Source organism: Choristoneura fumiferana, chromosome 7 (genome assembly GCF_025370935.1).
Source record: "Choristoneura fumiferana chromosome 7, NRCan_CFum_1, whole genome shotgun sequence".
Classification (NCBI taxonomy): Eukaryota; Metazoa; Arthropoda; class Insecta; order Lepidoptera; family Tortricidae; genus Choristoneura; species Choristoneura fumiferana.
The window spans coordinates 18,303,928-18,331,730 of record NC_133478.1 but is presented as its reverse complement, the minus strand read 5'-3'; the positions used below and the strand labels follow the sequence as shown (position 1 = coordinate 18,331,730).

Below are 27,803 nucleotides of genomic sequence, written 5' to 3'. Positions count from 1 at the left end.
TTTGGATCATTTCGTGAAATATTTTATTTATTTTCTTTTCCTTCTTTTCATTCATCACCACGACTTTTAAAGTGAAAGAAAATATCGTGAGGAAACCTTCATAAACTTGCGAAGCAATTCAATGGCGTGGGCCCTCTCATTCTGCGAGGAGGCCTGTGCTCAGCAGTGAGGATGCGTGAGGATGATGATGATGGACGCAAAATTTCGCACGTAAGTAAGCCACCTCCAAGATAACGATTATACCGTCTATTACCAAATAGTAACAGTTGTTATTTTTAGCGACCAGCTCATTAAATCAACGCGGTTGTAACGCCATCCAAGCCAACAAACAAAAAAACTAAATAAATTTACAAGCAGTCAGTGTTGTTCCAACCGCCTCGCGGCCCGGTCGTCGCGTGCGCAGAATACATCGAAACAAGCTAGTGTTTGTGTTCAAAAATGTCTAACGAAACCAAATTGGATATAATATTGGAGACACCGAGGAGGTCGCCGATCTCCCCGAAATCGGGGAGTCCCTTGGACAGGGATGCTGTGGACATGGTGTTTGGGAGACCGAATTCTCCGAAAGTGGAACCGGCTGTCCATGCCAACCATGACAAAGATCACAGGGTGCCGGTAAGTTTTAAAAGTTAATTTAAATGTTACTTAGCCGCGGGTAATTGATAAAAGGGGTTACGATCAAGAATAAAGAGCGATCGAAGTTTTTTTCACGATTGATGACAGCATAAGATTGGTGGTTTTCAACAACTACACCTAATAGTAGGTTTTTTTAAAGAAGTTACACAATTTTAATGTGTATACCTCTTTCGCCAGTCATTATACATCTATTAAGTTTCTTAGAGATAAGATAAGAGGTTATTTCGTCTTTTCGGTGCTCTTTGAACTAATTAAATCTGGGTGTTTACGTTAATATTTTCTACTTCTTTTATAATTGTGAGGCCGTTTTGTATACTGACGTTTGCGATCATGGGATGAACTTATAAATCCATATATCCACGCGACCCCGGAATGCAAAGAAAGTAAATAGTACAATATTTTTCGTATCACCTTACGAGTATGAAGATTTAGTAGGTACTTACCTAAGTAGGTATAGAATACCTATCAAGTGCTTCTCCAGCCCGAGGCGGACGGAATGTTTCCGTTAGGTAACGGCTCAAAACAATTATAATTTTTAATGACTTTAATTGATTTTGTACCAACTTTTAGACTGGAGGCAGAAGGGACGCAGTGAGAAAAGGGATAAAAAAAACATGTTTAAAATATAGTGTACCTAATCGATTCCACTCTCGATTCGGAACAATACTTTTAGGTTTTCAATTATTTATATATCACCTAGATGTTGTTTTTTTATTCCTTTGCAAGATATACATTTTCCCCACCGTAGAGGCAAGAAGACCGCGCGTGCAGCCATCTGTGGTGCATGTCTGTTGGCAATCATTTCTCAGTATCACATCGCATATGCATATGCAGCAGAGAGAGTAGCAAATAGCTCAAGAGAAAATACACCGAAAGATTGCAATCTGCAATAGCGGCTGCAGCGCTCCTTAGTTCAATCATGTTCAATAGTTAGTTCACTTCGAGATTGCATAATTAGGAAGTGTATAAGGTAAGTAGTCAGTCGTGATATCAATGACTCTATTTTTTTATTACGATTAAGTGACCAGAAATCGACTCATGAAAAGGACAGATATGGCCACAAGAGTAGGTTTACTTGAGCCTTGAAGAGCTTTAGGTTGTATGTTTTATTTATCAATGTGTAGGAAATACAATAGATGTCTGCAAAAACTGATTTTCCGAAATAGGTTAGAACTTAGAATTTTGTGTTATTAAACTGGTTAAAATAGAAATGAATAAGGTCGCTTCCGAGTATTACTTACCTACTCGTGTAATTCCTTACTGAACGGAGCCTTGGACCTTAACCGTAGAGTCCGTAGACCGCAGAACACGTCATGCTCCAGGACTGCAGGACATGAGTCAGCCGGCAGCTGCATCAAGGATATGCAGATCAGAAATTGCTGACCGTCTGTGATAGGAAAATGGGTCACGACTTGGCCATGGGCGAAGCATCAACCACAGTCTGGCCGCGGCCTACCTCAACAATTAGTATGAAACATACTTACGTTAATTAATTAATTGTTATGAATTGATAATTCTGTTGAGGAAATACTACCCGGTTACTCATCCATCATTAAGCCTGCTGGGTTACCACGAAACTCGAAAATCGAAGTTCGTATCGTACCGTCCCACTGACGCTTATATTATTCAATATGAGAGTGAGAGGGACGGTACAATACGAACTTCGATTTCGAGTTTCGTAGTAGCCTTGCTGGGCCAAATTTTGTATGATCGTGAAGTTTTATTGTAAATATATTCCGACTTGACGTAGATTCTACATTGATTCTCATCATGATAAAACCTAACACAAAACCTAATTAGTACATAATTCATCCATCGATAATTCATTACTCAAAACATCTTAAATATTCTCTACCATTTGTTTCAATACTAAAGATAATCAGATTTTCCCATGTTTTATGAAGTAGGTAATTATTGGCGGTTCATACAAAGAGAATGCCATGTTAGGATACCAGCAGTGCCCGGTTTTGTTTTGCCACATGAATCATCCTAAGGCTTCAATGTAGCACAATAAACATTGTTCATTAACCTTAAACCCAATTTTACAGATAAAAATTGATCAGCAAGACAATTAGTATACTTAGCTTCAATTTTTAACTCCAGATTTATTTTTACTTACATGTCTTTAGTAAACTATTCTTTGACCCCAAATGTGCGCAAGAACAAAAACAGAGGTCATTACAGATAATTAATAAAAGAAATGTATAAAGTAATTTGTGTTGAATCGATTCACATAATCTTAACTTGGATGGTAAAATTTAGTACTTAATTCCATATTCTCGACTTCGGCTGTAAAACTTTGATTTACTATTGTTGATTACCTACCCTATGTCTATTTGTCTCACGTCTGTTCCCTCTTTACTCTTTACGCTAATATTGTATCTGAACCTGTGTTATTATTTCTAAGTTGTTCTAAAGACAGAACATTATAAGAGAAAGAGAAATGTCATGTCATGAACAGAATTTGGAACGCAAGTAAGCACACCTAACTGTACTCCAATGCATCGTCACTTTGGCGATTTAGCCTCGTGCCTACATCCTTCCTTTGGGAAGGACATAAGAAATAATTATAATTTAACCGTGTGTTTCACAGCAACTTGTGCGAATTAAGATCACCTTGTTTAAATAGACACTTTTTGAAGAAAGAGAAAAATATGATTATTTTGGTCAGATTTTACAAAAGTAATATTTTACCACGAACCAATTACGATCAAAATGGACTTTCTATTCAATATCCACGGGTTTTCTCTATTTTACGTCCACCCGGCTTTTGGGTTTTCGCCTCAATTATCTGTTTCACCTTTTCGGCATGTGTCATAAATATGTAACCGGTTCCCATAGTTGACAGTCCGGTTTGCGGCATGAGCATGAGTGTCCGCGGTAAACCCTGCAAACGTCATGTCACGTCGTAGACAACGATATGATTTTCACAAAGATAAAGTACTTACATAATATACCTATTGTATTGTAAAACTCTTTATTGGACATAAAAATACATTCATGAAATTACAAGAAAACAGGACAATAAGATGTACAAAGACGAATTTATCCCTTAAGGGATGTAAGGGATGAAGGGATATATCGTTCATTACCATTTGTTCTTTGGTATCACTAGACATTTTTAACCTTACCGTACATCATTTTTCCGTTGGGAGGGAAGGTTCTAGAGTGGTGACCACGAGCCGGAAGGTAAAGCATTGGCAGGCCTCCCACTAGATGGACTGACAATGTGAGAGTTACGAGCAACCGGTAGATGCAAGTGGCGTGTTATCGTACATTGTAGCATTCTAAGCTTCTAAGATTCTATTCTAGGCTGATGATGATGATGGGTACTTTTTTCATTGAAATAGGTTTAGTAATCACATGGTTAAGACAATGGTGGACAAGTGGTTAAGGTTGCAAAGAGACTCGTTCTTAACTTTTAACAAATTCGAAAGCCTACATTTTGGCAGTGATTATCTAGGAATTCTAAGAAACAGGTAAGTAGTTCACCGATTTCCAAATCTGAGCAAACGTGATGCAATAGCATAATATGCCTTCAATACTCTGTAGTTTTTTTGTAACGAGGCCGCAATACATTATGATAAACATTTGAGTCAATACATGTAGGCGGGGTCGATGGCCCCTCTTTGATCATGCTCAAAATATAGACTTGCTAACCTGCACGAAGGTTCTAATCAGAGTATTCTTTGCCTAGATAGAAGCTTATCCGATAGGAGAAAAAGTACGAGCTCTTAATGAACTAAATAATTTATTTGCTCACCCGCGACCTTTATAGTAGAAGATCGAACTTGAAAAATCTTCATCGGTTGATATAGGATGAAATGTATTTTTTATAATAAATTTAGTATTTTAGAAAATACATTAGAAAATGATTTTGCTAAAAATCCTAGACAGGCAATTTTTTTTTAAATGATTTTTAATTAAATGCGACAACCCATATCAACGTGTCACAATAAAACAGCGCTTACGTTGATATACAATTTGTTCTATTATCTAATCAAGTGAAAGTAACGGGCATCGATATAACTATTTGAATTATTTACCTGGCAACCCAGTAGTTCGTCCAGGTACAATAGCAAAACCCAACGTCTACATATTTTTATAGGTTTTATACTTTAAGTTAATATAAAATTTTCTTATTATCTCGATGATGCAACAAAAGTTTATTAAAAAAAACATTTTTTTTTAATAATTAAAATAGCCTGTCCAGGATATTTTTAGAAAATCCATTTCTAATATATTTTCTAAAATACTAAATTTATAAAATACATTTCATTCTATTATCAGACCGGTTAAGATCTTTCAAGTTCGGATCTTAGACTATTATATTATAAGCTAAATTTAGCAAGATAAGCGTGTTCATGCAGTTCCTCCACCTCCACACTGTAAGAACACTTGATTGATATTGTGATTCATTTAGAAAAAATTTAGAAAAACATACGTCGGTTTGGCGATTGTCCAGCAGGAAAATCTTTTATTTTCTTTACATGTGTACCTACTTACATTTTACTGCGATCAGTAATTATTGATTGAACGTCAACATTGGGTAATTTAGTAATTAATAATTGAGAGTTATTGGGTAATTAGTAATTGAGAATGACACATGTGGTAATTAGTAATTACTTACTTACGAAAACAATAATGATCAGTCAAGTTCTAAAATTTCGAACAAAGCAAAAATTCGTTACCTCGGCCCGTTAACAATAGAGCCATGTTCCCATAATATTTTATATCAAATTTTTTCAACTATATAAGAACTCCTAGGTTCTATTACCCTCTTATTCAGAACAAAAACAGGTTTTTTCTCCTGACTTTAAAATATGAAAAATACTTTAAAATATTATTTGTCATGCACATGTCATGCTTGTGTTGGTAAGTTGGTTGGGTCAGCGGACTTTAAACGGTCGCGTTCACAATAGACACGGTCCGGTCGTACGCACAGCTTGCAATGACGGCCTCACGGTCCCACCGGAAGACCAGCGCTAGCTCCTGAGCCGGCATTATGCTGAGGTGGGTCCGTTTCGTGAACAGTAACTGCTTTCCTTGTCTGTGTCATTTATGTAATCGTTTATGTTACTTTAAGTTACTTTTCCGAATAAATGTATTTTCTTTCTTTTCTTTTCTATTTTGCATGTCTTTCTAACAAAACGTGTCGCACTATAAATTATTGTACTTATGTACCTCTACTTAAACCATCTTCTTTATACCTTGCGCAAATAAATGACTGATTACAAGTCTTTCCAATAAAATGTTTTATTGGTAACACTAAACACAAGCCAGAATTCTACTACACTCTTGCGTCTAAAACTATTAGGATCCATGTCGAACGATTGTTTAGCCAATGTCCGTAATTTTTCGAATCACGGCCGTCACCCGCTGTTTACTTAACGTACAACCGTACAGCCGTGAACCTGAGTGAGTGCGCAGTTAATAGTACCTAATACCTGGTGGGTTTGACAATCAAATGTACAAAGCAAAGTAATGATTTCTTCATTGATTTAAAACTGTGTTACTAAGCCAGCGGGTTGCGTGAAAAAAAACGTTACTGGATGGAATTTTGACTTACCGCCAATTTTACTACCCACTACCCAGGGCACAGAATAAGTAATAGTACAACCCAGGGTCCATATCGGCTCGCATAATTGTTTAGTCATAACATAATGTTTATCATAAGTAGATGAATATTTCTCATAACACTGTATACATTAATTATTACCATTTATTAGGAACAAAACAAACCTAACCTAATCTATATGTCGTTCTACAGATGACCGTAAAAAAAAAATTGAAAAAAAATACGGTTTTGACGGTTTAAAAACTTTTTTTTATTCGACTGGATGGCAAACGAGCAAGTGGATCGCTTGATGGTAAGAGATCACCACCGCCCATAGACACCTGCAACACCAGGGGGATTGCAGACGCGTTGCCAACCTAGAGGCCTAAGATGGGATACCTCAAATGCCAGTAATTTCACCGGCTGTCTTACTCTCCACGCCGAAACACAACAGTGCAAGCATTGCTGCGAAAAAAAAATTATGACTAATTAAATTAAGTATGAAAACGTTACATTATAACTATCTAAAATAATGTGAATTCATACATATGTCGGCGGCCGATTGTATAATCCGCCAGATCACGAAATTCTTATGCATATCGTGAAATGGCCATCCGCCATATCGTTCAAAACTCACCGTTTAACAATTTGCCTAGTGACGTTTAGGCAGATCATGAAATTCCTAGGCATATCATGAAACGCCGCCATATCGGTTCTGGCACTTCGCCGGCCGCTGCCGCGCCACGCTCGCTTCGCTCGTTCGGCTCGTGTGTTATGGTCACAATTCATAATAACCACTCCTCGCTTCGCTCGTCGTACCAAAATTTTTCTTTTTATCGGCATATCACGATGTGCCCGGTATAGAGCTGCGAATATCGACGAATGCGTTGCTCTAATCGATCTGCCGTATTGTTTCTCAGGCACATCGTGATATGCCTGGCCAACTTTTAGGCATATCATGAAATAGCGCCATTTCACGATATGCCTAGGAATTTCGTGATCTGGCGGATTTCACGATCGGCCGCCGACACATAAATGCACACCCTAATAATATCCATTATGAAATGAAATATTTATTTGCTGGAATACGTTTGCATAAGGTCTTACAAGTCATCATCAGGACGACGACCTGTCAGCCTAGGGTTAGAGTAGTTTGAGAAATAAAATTTAGGTATGTTTAAGCGTTGCCTAGTAGGTTAGGTACAGTCAACAGCATTAATATGTGACACGTTCTACCGGCCCTAAAAATAGAGTCGTATCAGATATTTATGCACGCTTGTCGTGTCAGATATTGGTGAACACTAGCTTTGCTTACTTTGGGACGAATTCAATTGGCCATGCCATGATAATCTTCTAAACGCGTCACGGGTTGACTACGGGTTTAATTCCCGGCCCCAGCTTTTCTTTTTAGGGTTCCGGAGCCAAAATGGCAAAAACGGAACCCTTATAGTTTCGCCATGTCTGTCTGTCTGTCTGTCCGTCCGTCCGCGGCTTTGCTCAGGGACTATCAATGCTAGAAAGCTGTAATTTTGCACGGATATATTATGAAAACTATGCCGACAAAATGGTACAATAAAAAAATAAAAAAAATTTTTTTAGGGTACCTCCCATAGACGTAAAGTGGGGGTGATTTTTTTCCCTCATCCAACCCTATAGTGTGGGGTATCGTTGGATAGGTCTTAGGGGTTTATTGTTAAGACAATTTTTGGATTCAGTGATTTGTTTGCGAAATATTCAACTTTAAAGTGCAAATTTTCATTAAATCGAGCGTCCCCCTCCTCTAAAATCTAAACCGGTGGGTGGAATTTTTTTTTAAAAATCAGGATGGTAGTAAGTATATCAAACTTTCAAGGAAAACTATAACGGCTAAGTTTGCTTGAGAATTATTAGTAGTGTAAGAGTAAATAGCAGCCTCAGGTATAAAATTTACCTAAACTTGGAAGATTCCGTATAAAATACGAAATCCTTAGAAAAATATTACTACTACTTAATTTTTTCGTCATGGCTACGGAACCCTATATCGGGCGTGTCCGACACGCTCTTGGCCAGTTTTTTTAGTTTTGTTTTCAATTTTTTCTCGTCACAGTATAGGTAGGTACCTACTTACCTAGTAGCATATTAATTTTATTTATTGGATTTTGTTTGTTCGCGGTGCAGTTAATGGAGTAATTAATTAATCTAAACAATTTCCTGCTTATTGCGTCAAGGTCTCAGGTAGAGAATGATAACACTTTTGTGTATCTTAACCTAATGAAGATTCGATGGTAAATCAACTAAAAATACTCAAATAAAAAAATCAGAATATGTAAGTACCTATTTTTTGCAAAAGGGCCACAGACTGTTAACGGACTCGGACTCGGACTGTTAAGACTCTTTATTGTACACCAGACATAAGGTGAGCAATAGGCGATAGGGGATAGGTCTAAAGTGCTTTCGAAAAGATTCTACTTAAGAATAAAATAATTTATTTGAAATATAACAATGTTACATACAACAAATGTTCATCGGCGGACTCCGCACTAGACTCTGGGCCTGTATCGCGGAGACCAGAGACAATTTACAATAAAACAGTTACTTGAGTAATTAAGGCGACTGAGGACATAGGTGACGGTATACCGTAGGCGACAGGCTAGCAACCTGTCACTACTGTACCGTTTTTGTCATACTTTCAAGCTGAAATTGCTAAAAGTAGCTCCGAAGCGGTAATGTTTCGTGTGCTCTGACTGCCCCACTTGGCAATATAGGCGTGATGTTTGTCTTGTGTGTGTGTTGTAAGTAATTAACCTAATACTTAAATTAAATGTTTGTATTTTTATTTGCTGTTGCATGGGTTAGTAATTTTAATTAAACCTTTATTTAATTTTATAATTGCGAGTAAATTACACCGACGTTTTGCAGGTGGCAGGACCTTGTGCAAGGTCCGCCCGGATTGCTACCACCATCTTGCATGCTAATCCTGCCGTGAAACAGCAGTGCTTGCACTGTTGTGTTTCGGCGTGGAGAGTAAGACAGCCGGTGAAATTACTGGCACCTGAGGTATTCCATCTTAGGCTTTTAGGTTGGCAACGCATCTGCAATCCCCCTGGTGTTGCAGGTGTCTATGGGCGTTGGTGATCTCTTATCATCAGGAGACCCACTTGCTCGTTTGCCATCCAGTTAAATAAAAAAATAAAAAACCGACGAAGAAACATATTTCACAAATCAAAATAACTATTCACAAAAAATGGAGTACCTAATACATAAAATCGTCTTCAACTTACTGTCAAATAAATACACACAGTGGGCGCCAAGAATGAATCACAATTATAATATAACTAATTAACCCCACACCGAGAACTAAGAAAGACGCTTAAAAAAGTATGACTAATTATCAAGAGTCCATGAGGACTTTTAAGTATTTAACTGAGTCATCTATGGAAGGAACTCTAACCCGAACGGCGTCTAAAGCTGCAGGGCTACTACGAAACTCGAAGTTCGTATCGTACCGTCCCTCTCGCTTTCGTATTAGGTAAATAGTAAGTATGTGTCAGAGGGACCGCACGACACGAACTTCGAGTTTTGAGTTTCGTAGTAGCCCTGCTGGACCAGCTGAGTCACAGGAGCGTTCTGATACTACTTGTCTATGTTACACCAACGGGAAAACCTGATCTCCCAAAGTACGTCACATGTATACACAATAACGAAGTAGATATGCCAACCGAAACCATTATAGTAACCACATTGTTATCTGTCACAACAAAGAGTGCACAAATATCTGATACGACTATTTCTAGGGCTGGTAGGCCGTGTCAGATATTTTTGCACGCTGTGCTGTGTGATTAATCAGGTGACTGTACATTCCTATCCCATTGGAATATCGGAATAAAAAAATAGCCTATACAGGATATGTTATTTCCGAGATATAGTAAGAAACTCTCACGGTAGTAGGCCGGCGTCACCTAACGAGCGCCTCAGTTCAAACATGACGATAACTAGGTACCTATATCATTTAAGGGCCCACTTCTTATCGGTGTTTCTAGGGCAATTAAATATTTAAACCTATATTTTGTGCCATGTTGATAATGTTTTTTCTTAAACTTCATTAGTATAAACAACGACCTTGAACCGCGAAGTTTTTCAATTCAATGTTGTTTGTGTGTGACCATATGTGTGCTCTAATCTGATAGAACGATATTGAAGCGGTTTTTTCAATCATAGCTAGCTTTGCTAGTTTAATCGAGAGATATTTTTTAGCTTACATTATTCAGTTTAGCCATTTTTGAGATAGTTATTCGAGTTTTTCAACTTTTCCAATTTGCTAGGTTATTTATTAAAATCTGCCAAAAGAAAAAATACATTACATTTATTTAAAATAGTGACTAACTACATTTTTTTTAAGAATCGAGCCTAATTTCTTTAGCCCAGTTTAGTTGCACTTATTTACATTGCAAGGCCGTAGTGAACGAGTTCGTAGTGGTCAATCGAGCGCCGCAATGTACCTAATGCAAATTGTACGATTTTTCTCGCAGGTTGCAACTTGGCATGTTTAATATTTGTGTTAAATATTATTATGAGTGTTTAAAAACACATTGCTAGGGATTCGTAATACGACAGCGTTCCACGCTGGCTCAGCACGATGCCCTCGTACGCAAACATATTAAATCGTGCATGTATTTGGTTGCAGCATGTCAACAAAGAGACGGAGGGTGCGCCCGCGTCGCAGCCGCTGTTGGAGCCGGAACTGGTGCGCCAGAAGCCTCCGCTAGCTGGTGAGTTGTACCCTAACATTGCACTGAAAAAATTAGCAGAAAATAAGTTTAACAAACTATGAAATGTTTTCAACAAATCACTTACAAAGCTATAACAGAATACATAGACATAATTTATTTCGACATCAAACTTAAAATAATACATAATTTACAGAAAGGAAAAACATTTGATGATGTCGAAAAGGAATTGACTCAGCATTATGCTGTGCCCTTAGTGTAAGTTTTCGGATACAAAATACGTCTCGATCGCGTTCGCGTTAAAATCTCAATTTGTATGGAAACACGAACAGCGCCTCTAGCGGAACGTTTGCGATGTTTGTGTTTCAATACAAATTGAGATTTTAACGCGAACGCGATCGAGACGTATTTTGTAACCGAAAAGTTACACTAAGGGTACTGCAGTAAGTATATGCTGCCTACTACAGCGCTGATTTCCAGCCAACACCTTAATATCTTTGCACCTAATGTGTTGGACCGGAATCAGCACAAATAAGTTTGTGTCAGGTATGAAATTCAAGATTAGAGTATGAAAGGCTTATACCTATTACTCCAAAAACGTTTTAGATATAAATAAATAAATATCACGGGACAATTCGCACCAATTAACCTAGTCCCAAAGTAAGCTTAGCAAAGCTTGTGTTATGGGTACTAAGCAACGGATAAATATAATTACATAGATAGTTAAATACATATTAAACACCCAAGACCCGAGAACAAACATTCGTATTTTTCATACAAATATCTGCCCCGACACGGGAATCGAACCCGGGACCTCAAGCTTCGTAGTCAGGTTCTCTAACCACTGGGCCATCTCGTCGTCAAACATACACATCGATATACATCGTGTCTCTACCTTCTGGACAAAGAGAAGTGGAAGGTGTTGATTCGGGTAGTTGTAACTTATGTACAGTCAACCAATTTCATTCCTAGGCCATCACAGAACCTGGTCGTAATGACATTTTACGTCATTCTATAAACATTGTTATAGACAGGGACGACTTATTAGGACCAGGAGCCACGCGGACATTATGCGCTAAAGACGGGCCGGCATAACTGAAATTATCATAATTTCGCTATTTCTATAGAAAGAAAGAAAGAAAGAAAAAGGGTTCATTTATTTAACGCCATAAAAAACAAACATAGGAACAAACATAGAACAAATAAAAAGATACATGACGCTAACAGGTCCCCACTCAGCATAATGCCACGGCAAGCCGTTGGCGCTGATTTTCAGTGAGGACCTACCTACATTTACTAACTTAAAATAAAAAATTATAACCATAAAAATAAAACAAATATTAAATTGTTTCTCAACAGTCAATTAAACAGTTCAATTGCGGGTGCAGTTGCTGTGTTTTAAGTCACCGCCACAAGATACGTGGCCATAATATGAGATAACCCTGCTATATAGGTCACTGGCGAGCCACCATGGAATCTTTTCAAAGGAAGAGTCATTATAATTTTCCTTGTCAACTTATTAACGCGATATGTCACATGACGTTTACTATGAAATGGTTCCATGGCAGCTCATGAATTAAAGTCCTTGACCGTAGGTACATCTACAGCGGGCCGCGATCTGTGCATCCCTGTTATAAACAATAAATCATCATCATCATCATCATCTCAGCCGTAGGACTTCCACTGTTGGACATAGGCCTCCCCCATAGACCTACAGTTGCTTCGGTTGGCAGCGGCTTGCATCCACCGTGAACCCGCGGCTTTAACCTGGTCATCCGTCCATCTCGTTGGTGGATCTTCTTGCCGAACCGCGGTCTCCACTTTAGAACTTTTCGGCCCCAACGGCCATCCGCTCTCCGTGCTATATGGCCCGCCCATTGCCACTTCAACGAGCTAATTCGCTTGGCTATGTCGGTGACCCTAAACACTAAATAATACGAGTATATTTACTGTGACAGGTTTCCATGGTGGCCTGAACCAAATTGGTTGGTCTTTTTAGTTATTTCGACAGTCTGTCTTATTTATATATTTTATTTATATTTATCATCATCGCAGCCCAGATACCGTCCCACTGCTGGACACAGGTCTCCTCTCAGAATGAGAGGGCTTGGGGCGTTCTCGTAATTTTTCTGAAAATCTTAATTTATCGTCTGTGTGTCAGTTATCATCTAAAATGACACCCCACACCGCGTTGATTTTGCTTAGGAGAGGGAGATGCCATTTTTTGTTAAGAAGATTGTTATACAATGTACCTCTCATGGCCTTAAGAGTTAGTATCGACAGCAGCATTAAGGTCTTTGCACACTATAACAACACAACAGCCACTCAATTCAAAGTTATAACACTCCGTCCGCGTAGAAGTATGGAAAATAGTTTACATCCTATTCTCAAACCTACCAAATATACCTACATTAAAATCGGTCAAGCCGTTTCGAAGGAGTTGGTCACAAACATTTTCGACCCGAGAATTTCATATAAGTAAGTATTACACGATTGAAGCCTTATGTTGTAGGTATTTAGAATAGAAATATTTTATTCGCTACTAGCACATTAAATAAAACATAATAAAAATACATTAAAAAAATAAAACAACAACAATCATACTGAACAATTTTCAAAATTTACATATGTAAGTAGTGTACAAAGTGTGGTCTACGCGTGAACTACGCGTCGTACACTATAGGTCTACCTACTCGATTGAAACCTTTGCAACGCGTTGCCCATAACGTCGGAAACGCGGCGACTATGCGCCTGCGACTCGCTTGCACTCGTCGACACCACGTTGTCCACCATTGGGTAGATCACCTAGTTGATTACTCAATGAAACCGAAAGTTTGAGTTGTGTTGGTGCCGTATTTGTGTGGTGCGGACTTGATAGTGTGCGAAGACCTTTATGTCGCGGTCTTCTTTGAACTCGGTCGTTGTCATTCGTTATCTATCATATCACAATGGAAACTTAAACAATAACTGCTCGTCTTGGTGCTACTTGCGTATATGAATACCAAAACTGGGTGATATCTACCATTTATTAATATTGTTCTTTTAAAACACCTTAGTATTGTACACGTAGTCTCTATGTCACTTTACAGTATAGAAGTTTTACAGGTATTAGTTATTAACTACCTACAATCGAGCTCGTACTTACCTACTTTTGAGCAAAAATTTGTTCAAAAATATCTGAACACGCTTCTACGCCGTTAACAATAAAGTCGTGTTCACATATCGAAAATACAAACTGAAATATAGATGCACAGAAATACCAGAAAAATAAGACCAGCGCTGAGACCAGTTTGTATTTTCGATATAGGTTTTACGGGATGACCGTAAAAGTAAGAAAATTTGGAATTGAAATAAAAAATACAAAAAGATTCAAAAAAACCAATCTTATCGTGTTCACATATTTTTCATCAAATTTTTGTTTAGAAGTTTATGAACTCGACTGTACTTAAAACACAAACTATCCGTTCTAAGCAGGTAATCCTATTATAGTGGTTTAACTCGCTTTCACGTAAATAAAACAAATCCATCCGTTTGAGAGCTACAATGCCACAGACAGACAGACACTTTCAACCTTACAGAACCCTTTTTTTGCGACGGGGGGTTAAAATGTTTTTTGCAGTCTCGTGGGAGCCCACCGTTTGCGGGGCCCATTAAATGTGCTCAGAGTGCCCAGTGGAAAAGATGGCCCTGGGCTGGGGGGCTAATATGAAATTCGATGTAGGTATCTACCGTCCCTCTCACTCTCGTATTAAATAATATAAGCGTCAGCGTAATTTTGCACTTCGTGGTATAGGAGAGGCCCCTGTTCATGCACAGCACGATCACTTCTTTTCAAGTTTAACTTTTATTTGGACGCCCAGATGGCCAAGTGGTTAGAGAGCCTGACTACGAAGTTTGAGGTCCCGAGTTCGAATCCTGGCCGGAGCAGATATTTGTATGAATAATACGAATGTTTGTTCTCGGGTTTTGGATGTTTTATGTATTTAAGTAGGTATGTATTTGATCTATATAAGTAAGTATGTTTATCCGTTGCCTGTGTCCATAGTACAAGCTTTGCTTAGTTTGGGACTAGGTTAATTAGTGTCAAAGTCACATGATATTTATTTATTATTGTTATTTATTTGCGTGCACGCTTGCCCCTGTCCAGGTCCCGAGGTAGACGACCTGGACGAGACGCCGCCTGCTCACGCGCCGTTCCCCGGCATCGACGACGGACTCCTCGAGCCTGCTGACAAAAACCCCGACCATGCTGGAGGTAAGGGATACACTATATGTATTATTCTTGTGGTGCCTCTCCAATTACTCAAACGTTGGCCATCAACTCCGAAGCACTCGTGACTCCTGTCCACTCTCGAATGTTTCTCTACTAAGACTTTTTTCTTCGGCCAACTCCGTGTTTACCAGCAACTTTGCCCATTATAATGATTCGCAGTAAGCGTATTTCTCGTGGCGGAAAACATGTGCGAGGTACAGTCAAGGGCAAAGATATCGACACGGCCAAAGTTACAAAAATATGTATACACGACTTTATGCACTTAACATTAAGACCGTGTATACATATTTTTGCAACTTTGGCCGTGTCGATATATTTGCCCTTGACTGTACTTAGACAACCTTCCTGTGTTTGATGGTCTGCATGAACTTGCGGTCAACAACATCAACGGATGATCTGAAGGATTGTTCTGCGCTAACGCTGCCAAGCTGAAAGTGGGACCCGACAGGCCACGTCAGCCGCGTGGATCTAAACAGACCTTATATAGGCTAATTTAAAAATGAATAAAAAGACTCGCACTTAGCACCAAAACTATCATACTTAATTAAAGTTAAAAAATACTGATGACAGTAGGTATTGTCCGATAACCTCTTCAATGTTACAAAACAGCCAACCAGCAAGCTGAAGGACCTTGAGGTCGGGAAGTGGTGACCTGTTTGCTGGGCAGGCGATAACGATTCGCGGCTTCGTGACTATGATGAGTGATAATAATAAAATAATGAATTGAAAAATCTATTCTAATTTTAATGTAAAAATCAACGCGGCAGAGCAGAAGGGCGTAATATACGAGCGTTTTAATCGCTCGGGGTTGTTGTTTCCTACCACGATTATTACCAGCCCGATGGGTTGAATTAAAAAAAAAAAAAAGAGTGAGTAGTAGTTAGGTAGGTATATTTTTTAATTTCATCTTGATGTCTGCAAACAAATTAAAAGGGTTTTTGGCTTCCCAGTAAATGGCTAAAGCAAGACTGTGGGTGTGGGTAAATTCCCACCTGTTACCACTGCTATCAAATTGGTGGTAACGTGGGAATAACCCGTATCAACTGTTTTTTTTTATCGTTAACGAGTAGTCCCGAACATTCACGAACACGAAGGGCCAATACCCGCCGTGGCAGCGGGTCAGAACGACCAGAAGGAGAAGGTCAAGTATTGCGTAACACTTCGGCCCTCGCGATCGCAATCAAATGACAGTTTTCGACAATACGGCCTCAGGGTTTAACATAGATCTAACAGTTGTTGCTTTCGTGTTGCAGATGGGTCCGAGCACGGCAGCAAGGAGCCGCCGAGCACGTTCGACGGCGCTGAGGGCGACGACGGTAAATGGGCGTGGCCGGCCGGGCCCGACGAGACCGATTATCCCTACGGTGACTGGTCGCACTTGCCAACAGCGTAGCTAACTTGACAGCGGTTAGGTTACCCAATCAATTTGGTACAACTGTATATTCAAATCTTTTTGACCGGGTAAAGATGTGTGTAGTTAACCAAGCGCTCTCGATAATTGCACGAAGAAAACAGACTCTAAACTCATTCAATTATATTATACCTTGAACATGCAATAAGGGCCCCAAACTGTTTCATAATGGCATTGGACCTGCGCGCTAAATAACATATTATGGCGGTCTTAATTAAAGTTGAGTCACAATTACCTACCTACTCGTCACCGGTGGGATTGGGTTAAAGAAAAAAAAATGGAGTTAGACGTCTGTGACTTTAAATAACGTCATACGAGTATATTTTTGAAAGGATATTATCGCGATTTATTTTATGACAACGATTATTTACTGCCCAAGCCCTCTCATTCTGAGGGGAGGCCTGTGCCCTGCAGTGGGACGTCTATAGGCTGGGGTGATGATGATGATGATGATTATGAACGCTTCATATTTGCCAGTAACTTCACGGTGGAACTTGCATACAATTAAAAAACTACGACTTCATTAGATTTCTTAACGTGCCCTACACCTTATATTTAATTACAATTGGACACATTTCCTAGTCGCAACTTAGTCGCTGTCATGTTATTCTGATGGAACTGCATGTATCAAAGGCCTAGCTACGTTGTTGACTATTACAAGCGTAATTGGAATGAGGTAGACTATGATGTCATCGGTCATCAGATATTTATGAGCTTTGAACAAGTACAGATAAAGTAATAAGATAAACCTGTGTGAGAAGACCGTGTGAGGCAACATATATCTACCATGTATTACTTTACGATGAGATTATGAATGGAAGCGACTATAATTATCACAATTTCTCTAACAAGGCATACAGATGTCGATGTTCCAAGTAATTCTCATCGCGGTGCATACCTATTTGACACGGGTCCACTCCAAATTTGCCAAAGTAACTATATGTCGGCGGCCGATCGTAAAATCCGCTAGATCACGAAATTCCTAGGCATATCGTGAAATGGCGCCATTTCATGAATTGCCTAAAGGTACAAGCTAAAGGACATCCGCCATATCGTTCAAAACTCACCGTTTAACGATTTGCCTAGTGACGTTTCGGCAGATCATCAAATTCCTAGGCATATCATGAAACGCCGCCATTTCATGATTTGGCAAGTTTAGGCAGATCATGAAATTCCTAGGCATATAATGAAATGCCGCCATATCGGTTCTGGCACTTCGCCGGCCGCTGCCGAGGCACGCTCGCTTCGCTCGCTCGACTCGTGCGTAGTGTTCACAATTCAAATTATAATACTAACTATACTAACCATGCACTCCTCGTTTTGCTCGTCATACCTAAATTTTTCTTTTTTTCAGCATAGCACGATGTGCCCGGTATAAAGCTAGGAATATCGACTAATCGATCTGCCGTATTGTTTCTCAGGCACATCGAGACATGCCTGACCAACTTTTAGGAACTTCGTGATCTGGCGAATTTTACGATAGGCCGCCGACATTATACTACACCACGTTTTGATTTGACGTGATTAGTCACAGAAGATGTAGCTTCTCCATCACGTGGCGCAATTTATGGTGGCCATACAGCATCCTTCCTATCGTCCAATCGGCATGACGCTGCCGATTGGATCAGTTAGAACTGACCGTCATGCCGATTGGACGATAGGAAGGATGGTGTATGGCTACCATTAGGCAAATCTGTTTCTAGACATTGAAACAGCATTGCAGACGTAATCACGATGAAATTCGGTCGTATATTTTCTGCGCTCAACGTAAGCGCGTTCACTCATATTAGCTGAATACGTCGGACTGTAAAATGAGCCGTGGAACTTCGGTCGCTTATTTTAAATTCGGCATAGTATGTTTCAACGCTCAGTTCCTTTACCTACAATATTGCAGCATTCGCTTTATAACAAATAATATAAATAATTGTGTGGGTATTTAATTAAAAATGGTACTAGTTAGTACTCTTACCTTGTAACTTATTACTACTACAATAATATTCTTTACTAATTGAGCATTTTTAAAAATCACGCGTCTGAAAATACCTCCGAAAATAGTAAAATCGGTCTATCCTCGGAATATCCTGTAGCTGCTAGCTACACACTAAAAGTTGGAAAACCCCCGACTTTGTCACTTCAACTTCGCTTCAAATAAAAAAACCGCATTCGTTTAAGAGCTACGGTACCACAGACACACATAGACACACCTAGCGGTCAAACTTATAACACCCCTCTTTTTCTTCGGGGGTTAAAAACTCAGTTCTACCTAGTACTATTTTGAAATCAAAGAACTGAATTACAGCGCAGAAATTAGTTACATTACTAGGTGTACTTACCATTTTCGGAAGGTATTTTCATGGACGTGATTTAAAAAAATGGTTAGCTACTTACTTACCTCTTATAAAATTATGGGTGCACGATTTGCATGCTGCATGAAAGTCGGTCTGTAACATCTATGCCACACCAAAGACATTTAACTTCTATGCCTATTTTTTTCAATAAAATCCATTCAAAGCAGTCTTAAGAGTACCTACCTACCCCGGGGCCCTTGGGTACCAACGTATATGGGGTCCCACTTAATGTCACTTTTGTATAAGGGAATAATCGGACTGGGTCTCCTGGCACTCTGAAACCCTGGGCTTGGGTCCCATGTGCTCTTATGGGCAAGACGGAGATATCGGATCTAAATACGGCTGCAGGAACACATTATAGCACAAATATGGCGGGAGTGACAAATGGGAAACTAAATTTACCTAAACTAAATTAACCGATTTAAATTTAGTTAAAAAAATTTTTTAATCAGCAATATGCTAAAAATGAGCAATATGAAATCTAAGATTTTCTAAAGTCGAAAAAGATTTTCGGATTGCCGGACAAGCTTTAAGTCTGGCTTTATGCGCCGATCAACTTGACCACCGCGAATCTCCGGAAATTTGATTCGTTTTAAAAAATCTGATTTATTTGTGCATGTAAGTTCTAGTTGTTGCCCGCAACTGCAAGTGCATGCCGTTGGAACTATTGACCAACTATATAGTGTGGCCCGGGAGACGTGAGGCAGGACCAACTCTACCGGATTATTAGTATAAGTTGATATTAACGTACCTATTTTTTTATGTTGAAAACAAAAAGTATTACATTATTTACCAACCACCTTACCAGCGTAAGTAAGTGTGATTTTACTTATTTGTGATCCATAATCAATTAGGTACCGAGGGTGTAGGGTTGTTCCTGCTAGCTGTGTAGCGTTCAGTCTGTGAAATATTTTTATAAATCGGAATAAGTAATTTTAAAAGACTTAAGTACATGTTTTATTAATTATCTTTGCCTAGACAACTTCACTGGAAGTTTTTTTTTCTAAAAAAAAATTACCTAACTACTTTAGTGACTCGCATGCTATAGATTTTCGAAGCACGATGATGACAGACATATCGATGGTTCCAGATGGAGTCCACGGTTTCGGCGGCGTGCTGGACACTCGTTTCGGAGAGCGACCCATCTCCCCGTTTCCTCCTGGGGTAACTATACCAATTATAGATTCCTGAAAATTATTTCTATATAAATTGCCGTAGGTACGCGAGAAACCTGTACTCGTACCTAGTGCTTCCCGGGTTCTAGAAAATTGAAATTTGGTATGAACTTATGAAGGTAGTAGCTCTTATAGCAACCTATATAAAGCTAAAGTGTAGAACAGAAAAAATATAGCACAACTATACATACCTACCATTCACAACACATAACTGGTACAATTCAAACCGGATCAATTTTAATTTTAGTGTTTTAGTCTTATTACTGTAAGGTGTTGGTACTATGGAAACAAAATAAATCTCTCTTTCTTTCTTACGCTGCATTTCCATCAGAAATGTGCGAGGATGTGTTGCCAGGAATGTGTTTCATGGACCAATAGGAACACTTCATTTACCTCTCCTCGCTCCTCTCAGCTGTTTCCACCAGATGTGCTGTGCGAGGATATTTAGGTAAATGACGCTTCTATTGGTTCACGAAAAACACATCCTCGCAACACACAACACCCCTCTTTTGTGTCGGCGGTTAAAAACGGAGTTTTAATAGTATTTTATGCAACTGTATCGTAATAGGGGTCCTTAAAACACGAGTGTGGGTCACATGAGTATTTTAAGGCCTAATTACGTACAGTTGCATACAATATTTTATCTATATCCATATATTAAATCCTCTATTATGTGTTCAAGAACCATTGAAAATGACCTGCATTAACTCTAACTAGGTAGGTATGTCTGCCCCACGAGCTGCGCCCGCTGCGCGCGCGACGACGTGCTGCTGCACGTGATCGCGCCCCCCCCCCCTTCTGTAATGATGTATGACATCTCCATTACTATACAGCCGTGTTCATAATAGAATCCAATGTCGTAATGCTGGTCATTACCTATGGTTTTTGAACACATAATTGAGGATTTACTATATGGGTGTAGATAAATTAGGATTATGACTTGTAACATGTTGTGTGTTCTCGGCAGTCGATCCCAGATGTGAATACGTACCAGCAGAAGAAGAACTTGGCACAAGGCATGATGGACCTGGCGCTGCTCTCCGCTAACGCCAACCAGCTGCGCTACGTGCTGGAGTCTTCCTCCACGCACCCCTACTTCTACCCCAGCCTGGCCTTCATCAGCATGAGCATCATTCTACAGGTACACCGCAGCTGCACACAGACGTAGGTACCTATAGGTACCGAGTCTCGGTCACTGGAAAGAGACGGATTCCCCGTCTCTTAGAAAATCGCGAGTTGGGAAATGAAGCAGTTTAGCAAATGAAACATTTGGGAATTGTGAGTTGGGAAAAGGCAGGATACCGTAGAAGTGTGCCAATATTTAGACTTATCGGTCCAGTAGATTCGGACCAAATTTACTAATATGGATGGATATTCTGGGCTATAGGTATAGTATGGGAGCGGGGTCCAGCCAGTCCCAGAATAGTTTTGAGCCTACCCCAGGATTTGGGTAGATTCTGCTTCGTCTGGCTCTGGCTCGTCTGGCCGACATGGCATCTCAGGGGATAAATCTGACGGGTGTGTACAGTACGATTACCTACTTGGAGTTAACACTTGACAGATGGGCGTGCCTTCAGTCAATTTTCAACTTTGAAGTCATACAAATAAAATAGTTCTTACATAATCTGTAAACGTGGGTATCGATACTACAAATGGCTTTATTTGTATGGCATCAAAGTTGAAAATTGACTTAAGGCACGCCCATCTGTCAAGTGTTAACTCCAAGTAATCGTACTGTTTAGTCTGGCAAAAAAGAGTAGAAATTAAAAAGTGGCAACACTGTAGTGTCCTCCCTTTTTTTGCTCCCTGATTTGAAAGGGATGACGCTACAGTGTTGCCACTTTTTAATTTCTACTCTTTTTTTGCCAGACTATACCTACAGTTTTTTGGATACACGGGCGGTATTTTTTTTTTTAGGTTGCAGTGGGCGTGGGCCTAATAATGAACAGCCGCTACGACGTCAACGACAAGAAAGACATATGCAAAGCAGACAAAATCAACAACATGACGGTGCTAGGGGTGTTCCTCGTGACCATCGTCAACGTGTTCATAACGTCGTTTAGCGTCGCGACTCCCAACATGCCCGTCATCGCCAACGGAGGATAAGATTTTATTTGTAGCTACCTAAACTAAGGCTGGCCAAATCCAGGCCCGCGGCAACAAATTGGCCCACCAAGGCATTTGAAGGCCAGCACAGATTACTAATATGTAGCTAGCTACAGATAAGACAGTCAATTATAGTTGTTTCCTATTATTGACGTTGTAGCGCTGTTAAATTTTAGTCTGTGGTACTTGTAGGGCTTTCCACAGGTCGATATAATCATTATCGATAGTCTCCAGTCAATGCTAGTGATGCGCTCTACGATAAATGGAAGTTACGGATGTCTTGTACTAATTTATTTTTTATTCATACTCGTATAAGTTATGAAATAAAACGACCAAGTGTTTTTAATCATTTATTCATTAAAGGGTCTCTTTCCATTAAATTTATATTTGAATAAAATTTTGAACATGGAGCTATTATTGCAAAGGTTAGAAAAACTTACCTTTAGACGAGAGTGGTACACCATGAACCATTTCCCTTTCCGTGAACAGGCAAGGATACGAATATCGAATCCGCGCACCTATTCGATCGAACTGAGTATGGTCAAAATGTCTTTCACATACGCGTTTCAACAACAGTTGACTCTTGGTTAAAGCCAGCAAATAAGGGCTAGTCGGTACTAGCAACGACATCCAAAGATTATGTAAATAGTCGTTTTTGGGCATGCAAAATAGTTTGTGAGTCGCACTTGTTGAATTACAATCAACAACACAACACTTGAATTTTGTCATATTGGAAGTCAGTGGAATATCACTCGCACTAAACACTACCGCAAGTAGAGTATTGTATTGTTAAACAGAGGAGGACGGCTACTCATGGAACTACAACTCGATCAAAACGGGAGGAGAACGCAAGAGAATACCCGCACTAAACACAATGTTTAAAACACAATAACGGGTAAGGACATGACAGCAAAGAAATGGCGGCGGTCCACAGATTGTAATAATATCATACAAATGGCAGCGCTACAACGTCGATGAACGAAACTAAACTGTCAGGCCCCTGTAGGCCAGCCGGCTAATAGCACGACTAATTTTTAGGGTTCCGTAGTCAACTAGGAACACTTCCAGCTCAGAGACCGCTAGTACTAGAAAGCTGTAATTTGGCATGAATATACATATCAGTCACGCCGACAGTGGTAAAGTAAAAAAAATAAAGTTTTTTTTCGGCCTCCCATAGACGTAAAGTGGGGGTGAATTTTTTTTCTCGACCAACCCTACAGGGGGGGTATCGTTGGGTAGGTCTTTCAAAACCATTGGGGAGGTGCTAAGATTTGTCAATTTAGTGATCTGGTTGCGATATATTCAACTTTAAAGTGCAAATTTACATTAAAATCCAGCGTCCCTCTTCTTCTAAAATCTAAACTGTTGGGTGGAAAAATTTGAAAAAATTCAGAATAGTAGTAAATATATCAAATTCACAAGGAAAATTATAACGGCTAAGATTGTTTGAGAAATACTAGTAGTTTAGGAGTAGTACTCTAAGGTATAAAATATCCTCGTACTCGTAAACTTGGAAGATTCCGTATACAGTACGAAATCCTCAGAAACATTAGGTACTTGATTTTTTCGTAATGGCTACGGAACCCTATCCTGGGCGTGTCTGACACGCTCTTGGCCGGTTTTGTAGTCAGGTGCACTTACCTCTGAAATTAGTGGCCCGGCGTTGCCTCAAATAGTCCTTGCTCAAACTTAAAAAATTGCCCACCTGGAAAATCTATTGGCCAGCCTTCACCTAAACGATCAAGTTATTCGAGTGTGATCGGCGTTATAGTACACTGTATCAAGAACGTGTAAAGTCCCGGATAGCGCAGCGCACTAAAAAACTTTATCGTTTTTAGAAAATCTAACACGAAGATTCTTTAAAAATGCCTTAGAAGCTTAAAATGCGTTGGTGTTGCATACCAGTAGGTATAATGTATGATCGAATAAGGTTTGGCGAATGGCGAAGGTGAATGGTATACCTACGCAGGTTTGTTTTCTCTGTAGGTTTGTCTGTAGGTACAACACACCGCAAAACTTCGGATATCTGAGTTAGTCAAACGAAAACGTCTACGTCAATTGGGAAGTTTGCTGAGTAAAAATCACAGGTAAAAACAAATAATTCAATTTAGTCCATCAGTTAAATTATCAGTAATTAATGGACACGTAACGTATTTTCAGCTACTAAAAAGTGTCGCACGAAGTGACGTCACGTGTAACTTTAACTGGCTATCGTTTTTATTTTAGGGTCAGGAGTACTCTAAACCGACGTGCATGCATTATGATTGTAGAGGAAGCGAGAGTTGTATGCCAGAATCGTAGCAAGTGGAAGGATGTAGTCTCTGCCTACCCCGTTGGTAAAGGGGCGTGATTTTATGTAAGTATGTATGTATTTTTTTTTCTACTCCTATACCTGTGATTTACTGAATCACGAACAGTAATATAACAGCATATATAACAAGATTCTGGAAAAGTCTATATTGTCTATTCCCCATAACAGCACTGTATCGTAATGTTGCTAAAACGATACTGTAATCACTTACTTTTTTTTCTTAATTCGTACGTTCGGACAGGCTAAGGTGCAGCCAGTTACATATTTTATAAGGTTTTTATCCAGAATAAAAACTTTCCGAACATAATCCATAGCCTGCCAACATGCAGGTGGTAGGACCTTGTGCAAGGTCCGCCCGGATTGCTACCACCATCTTGCTCGCTCATCCTGCCGTGAAGCAGCAGTGCTTGCAGTGGCGTGGAGAGTAAGACAACCGGTGAAATCATTGGCATTTGAGGTATCCCATCTTAGGCGTCTAGGTTGGCAACGCATCTGCTATCCCCCTGGTGTTGCAGGTGTCTATTGGCGGTGGTGATCTCTTACCATCAGGAGACCCACTTGTTCGTTTGCCATACAGTCGGAAAAAAACATAAGTAACGCATATTTTTAACATCGTCACAGGCAAGTAAACGTTAAAAAAAAAACTTTATTTTATCTCACTTGTTAATTGTTGTTTACCTTTTCTTTGCGTTGACCATACTTTTTACAAAAGTATAAAAACATTTAAAGTTTACTTTTTCTCCAATTTTGTATTGTAATTAATAAGTACCCAGTCGAAGAAAAAACATTGTATGCAACGTTGTATAAGAAAGTCAATAAAAGCTCGTGGCGTCTTTTCTTACGATGTTCGCTAAAGCTCACATCGTAACTCACGCCACACCTTTTTTGAACCCTGTTATACAACTGTTGCATAAAATACAAGTATTGACAAAAAAATACGTGTCCATTATTACTAATAATATAACTGACAGACTAATTAGAATTTATTAAGATACTAACCTAATTACAATCGCCACGTTTAGCGTATTTTAAGCTTCGATGTGGTAGTGGTAGTTGCTTACTATAAAACCTAATTTAATCAATAGTTAGTAACGCCACGTGAAAGGCGCTTACAACTGAAACGCAGACGCGATAGAAGAGAAACTTGCGCCTTCCTTCCGTCAAATAAAACTGCCATTTAGCTTCTAAGACAAGTCGCTTTTACAGTCTAATCATCATAGAATGTTACCACAGTAAGTTAGAGTAGTACCTACCTAAGTAATGAATCGTGGCAGCATCAAATAGCGGCAAAGTTAAAAATAGGACTGGCAACACATTTCACAAATCAAAAATTATCGATCACACTTCACAAATACGTAGCAGCAGGGGGCACTACCACAGGGCACTTTACATTGTTTCTTGTTGAACTGATTTTTAGGGTTGCCAGAACGATGTTTGCTTTAGGCATATTGCTACTGTCAGGACATGGTCAGGACTTCGTTGGTCCTACTCTATCCATGTTAGGCAATGCATTTGTCACTGATATTTTACATGAAAAGATTCTTCAGTGGTAAGTACTGGGATTCATTTGGTTCGATAGGACTTAAAAGGTACGAACAATCCCTCATTCCATTTAATTTACCATCCGCGTTTTTATGACTAAGGAATAACACCTAAATTATGTACCTATTATAATATGGTTACCGACCGTAATTTCTATTTATATTTTCTGGAACTTCTAGCCAGCCATTTATATTATGCAAATTTCAAGTGCCTTATTGTAATTACAATACCAATGTACTTACTTCATACATCTGTTATGAATAGATTAGACTTAGGCTAAGTTTACTCGCCATTAGTGATTCTCTTAAGATTTCAAAACTTCTCATATTCTGTGTTGCACCTTTATGAAGCCGTGCGGCCGCCAGAGCACTTAATTTTTCGATTTTTATATCTTTATACAGCCCAGGGATCATCTTTTTTCAAAACGTCTCTTTCGAATTTGAACTTCTTTATTTCAATTTGAAGGCTTTTATTTTTTCAATTTAAAGTCATCATGATTTTAATCAATGAACCTTTCATTACTTTGAAAAAAATCTCGTATCTAAAATCAATATGTCAACAACTGTCAACAAAATTGAACCTTGACATAATGTACATAAAGTGCACTCAGAAAAACTATCTAATTCTTGTATTCATGTGAATAAAATTTGTTATTTAATAATTGTATAAAGCGAAAGTAAATGTCTCTATTTTTTTTAAAGTAGTGACGCTTTGTGTTTTAACTCCTTGTGTTCTTCACTACATAGTATAGTACATACCTACATAGGTACTGCCTTTAATTCTATTTCTAAGTAATCGAGTTACAAGTTGTATAGTTTATTTCAAAGCAGCAAGTGTACTAGTGCATTTATATTAAGTTTTATCATTTTTCGCAAATGAAAACGAGTCAATGAATTTTGTACCTCATGTATTTATTTTAAGATGATTTGAGAGATCTGTAAATGATATTATTTTAATTAAGTTATTTTATACCGAGCGTAGAATGTAAATTATGATTGGTGCTAAATTGTAATCTCGGCTCTTAAGTAGTAGATATTAAGATCTCATTAACTTAATTCTATGAAATGTAATTAATTAATTATACATGTTTCGGTCATCTAGTTACCAATAAATAAGAGTGCCTGGATCCATTATCAGTCACAAAGAACAGAAATATATATATACGTATAAAGAAAGGATACTATCTTTATTTTTACTACCTAACATTAATTAGCAAGGGTTGGAATAGAAGCGTTGATGCATTAGTTGAAATGTAAATTTTAATTCCATTGGTTGAATTTCACGCCTCTTTCGTCTCTCTCTCAGGTCTACGCGTCTGTTACAGACTTAGGTTACAGGTGAATTTTGTCGTGTTGTCTGTGGACGTCTTATGTACGCGAGCGTTTTCAAAAAAGTATCCTTTATTTATTTATTTTTGAAATTTTGGAAAAAATATGGTTTTCTTACTCAGAATCAAAAGCTTATTTGATTTGGCCTCTCCTGAAGTCTCCATTTTACGTTAATTCATATTAAAGTGCAAATTTATATATATATATACCTGGGTACAACAAGATTATGATTGCATGTTACAGTCAGCCAATTTTATTCCTAGACCACCACAGAACCGTGTCGTAATGACATATCGTCATTCGATAAACATTGTTATAGACAAATGAAATTATTTACTATGATAAGGTTCCATAGAGGCTCAGAAATCAAATTGGTTGACTGTATGTGACCTATCCTATTTCGCAAAGGT

At 38.9% G+C, this 27,803-nt stretch overlaps 1 protein-coding gene across 2 annotated transcripts; it reads left to right on the top strand.

Annotated features, from left to right (window-relative positions):
• The first annotated feature begins 347 nt into the window (after positions 1–347).
• NijA (Ninjurin A) lies at positions 348–27,245 on the top strand. Of its 2 annotated transcripts, none has more exons than XM_074090350.1 (7): positions 348–615; positions 10,857–10,941; positions 15,047–15,154; positions 16,426–16,488; positions 20,022–20,095; positions 21,074–21,247; positions 22,024–27,245. In XM_074090350.1, the coding sequence occupies exons 1-7, from the start codon at positions 439–441 to the stop codon at positions 22,210–22,212; spliced, it is 870 nt and encodes a 289-aa protein (XP_073946451.1). In that variant the 5' UTR covers positions 348–438; the 3' UTR covers positions 22,213–27,245. The 2 variants fall into 2 exon arrangements, with proteins under 2 accessions (XP_073946451.1, XP_073946450.1); XM_074090349.1 differs by having other exon boundaries at positions 16,426–16,536.
• Positions 27,246–27,803: the final 558 nt, after the last annotated feature.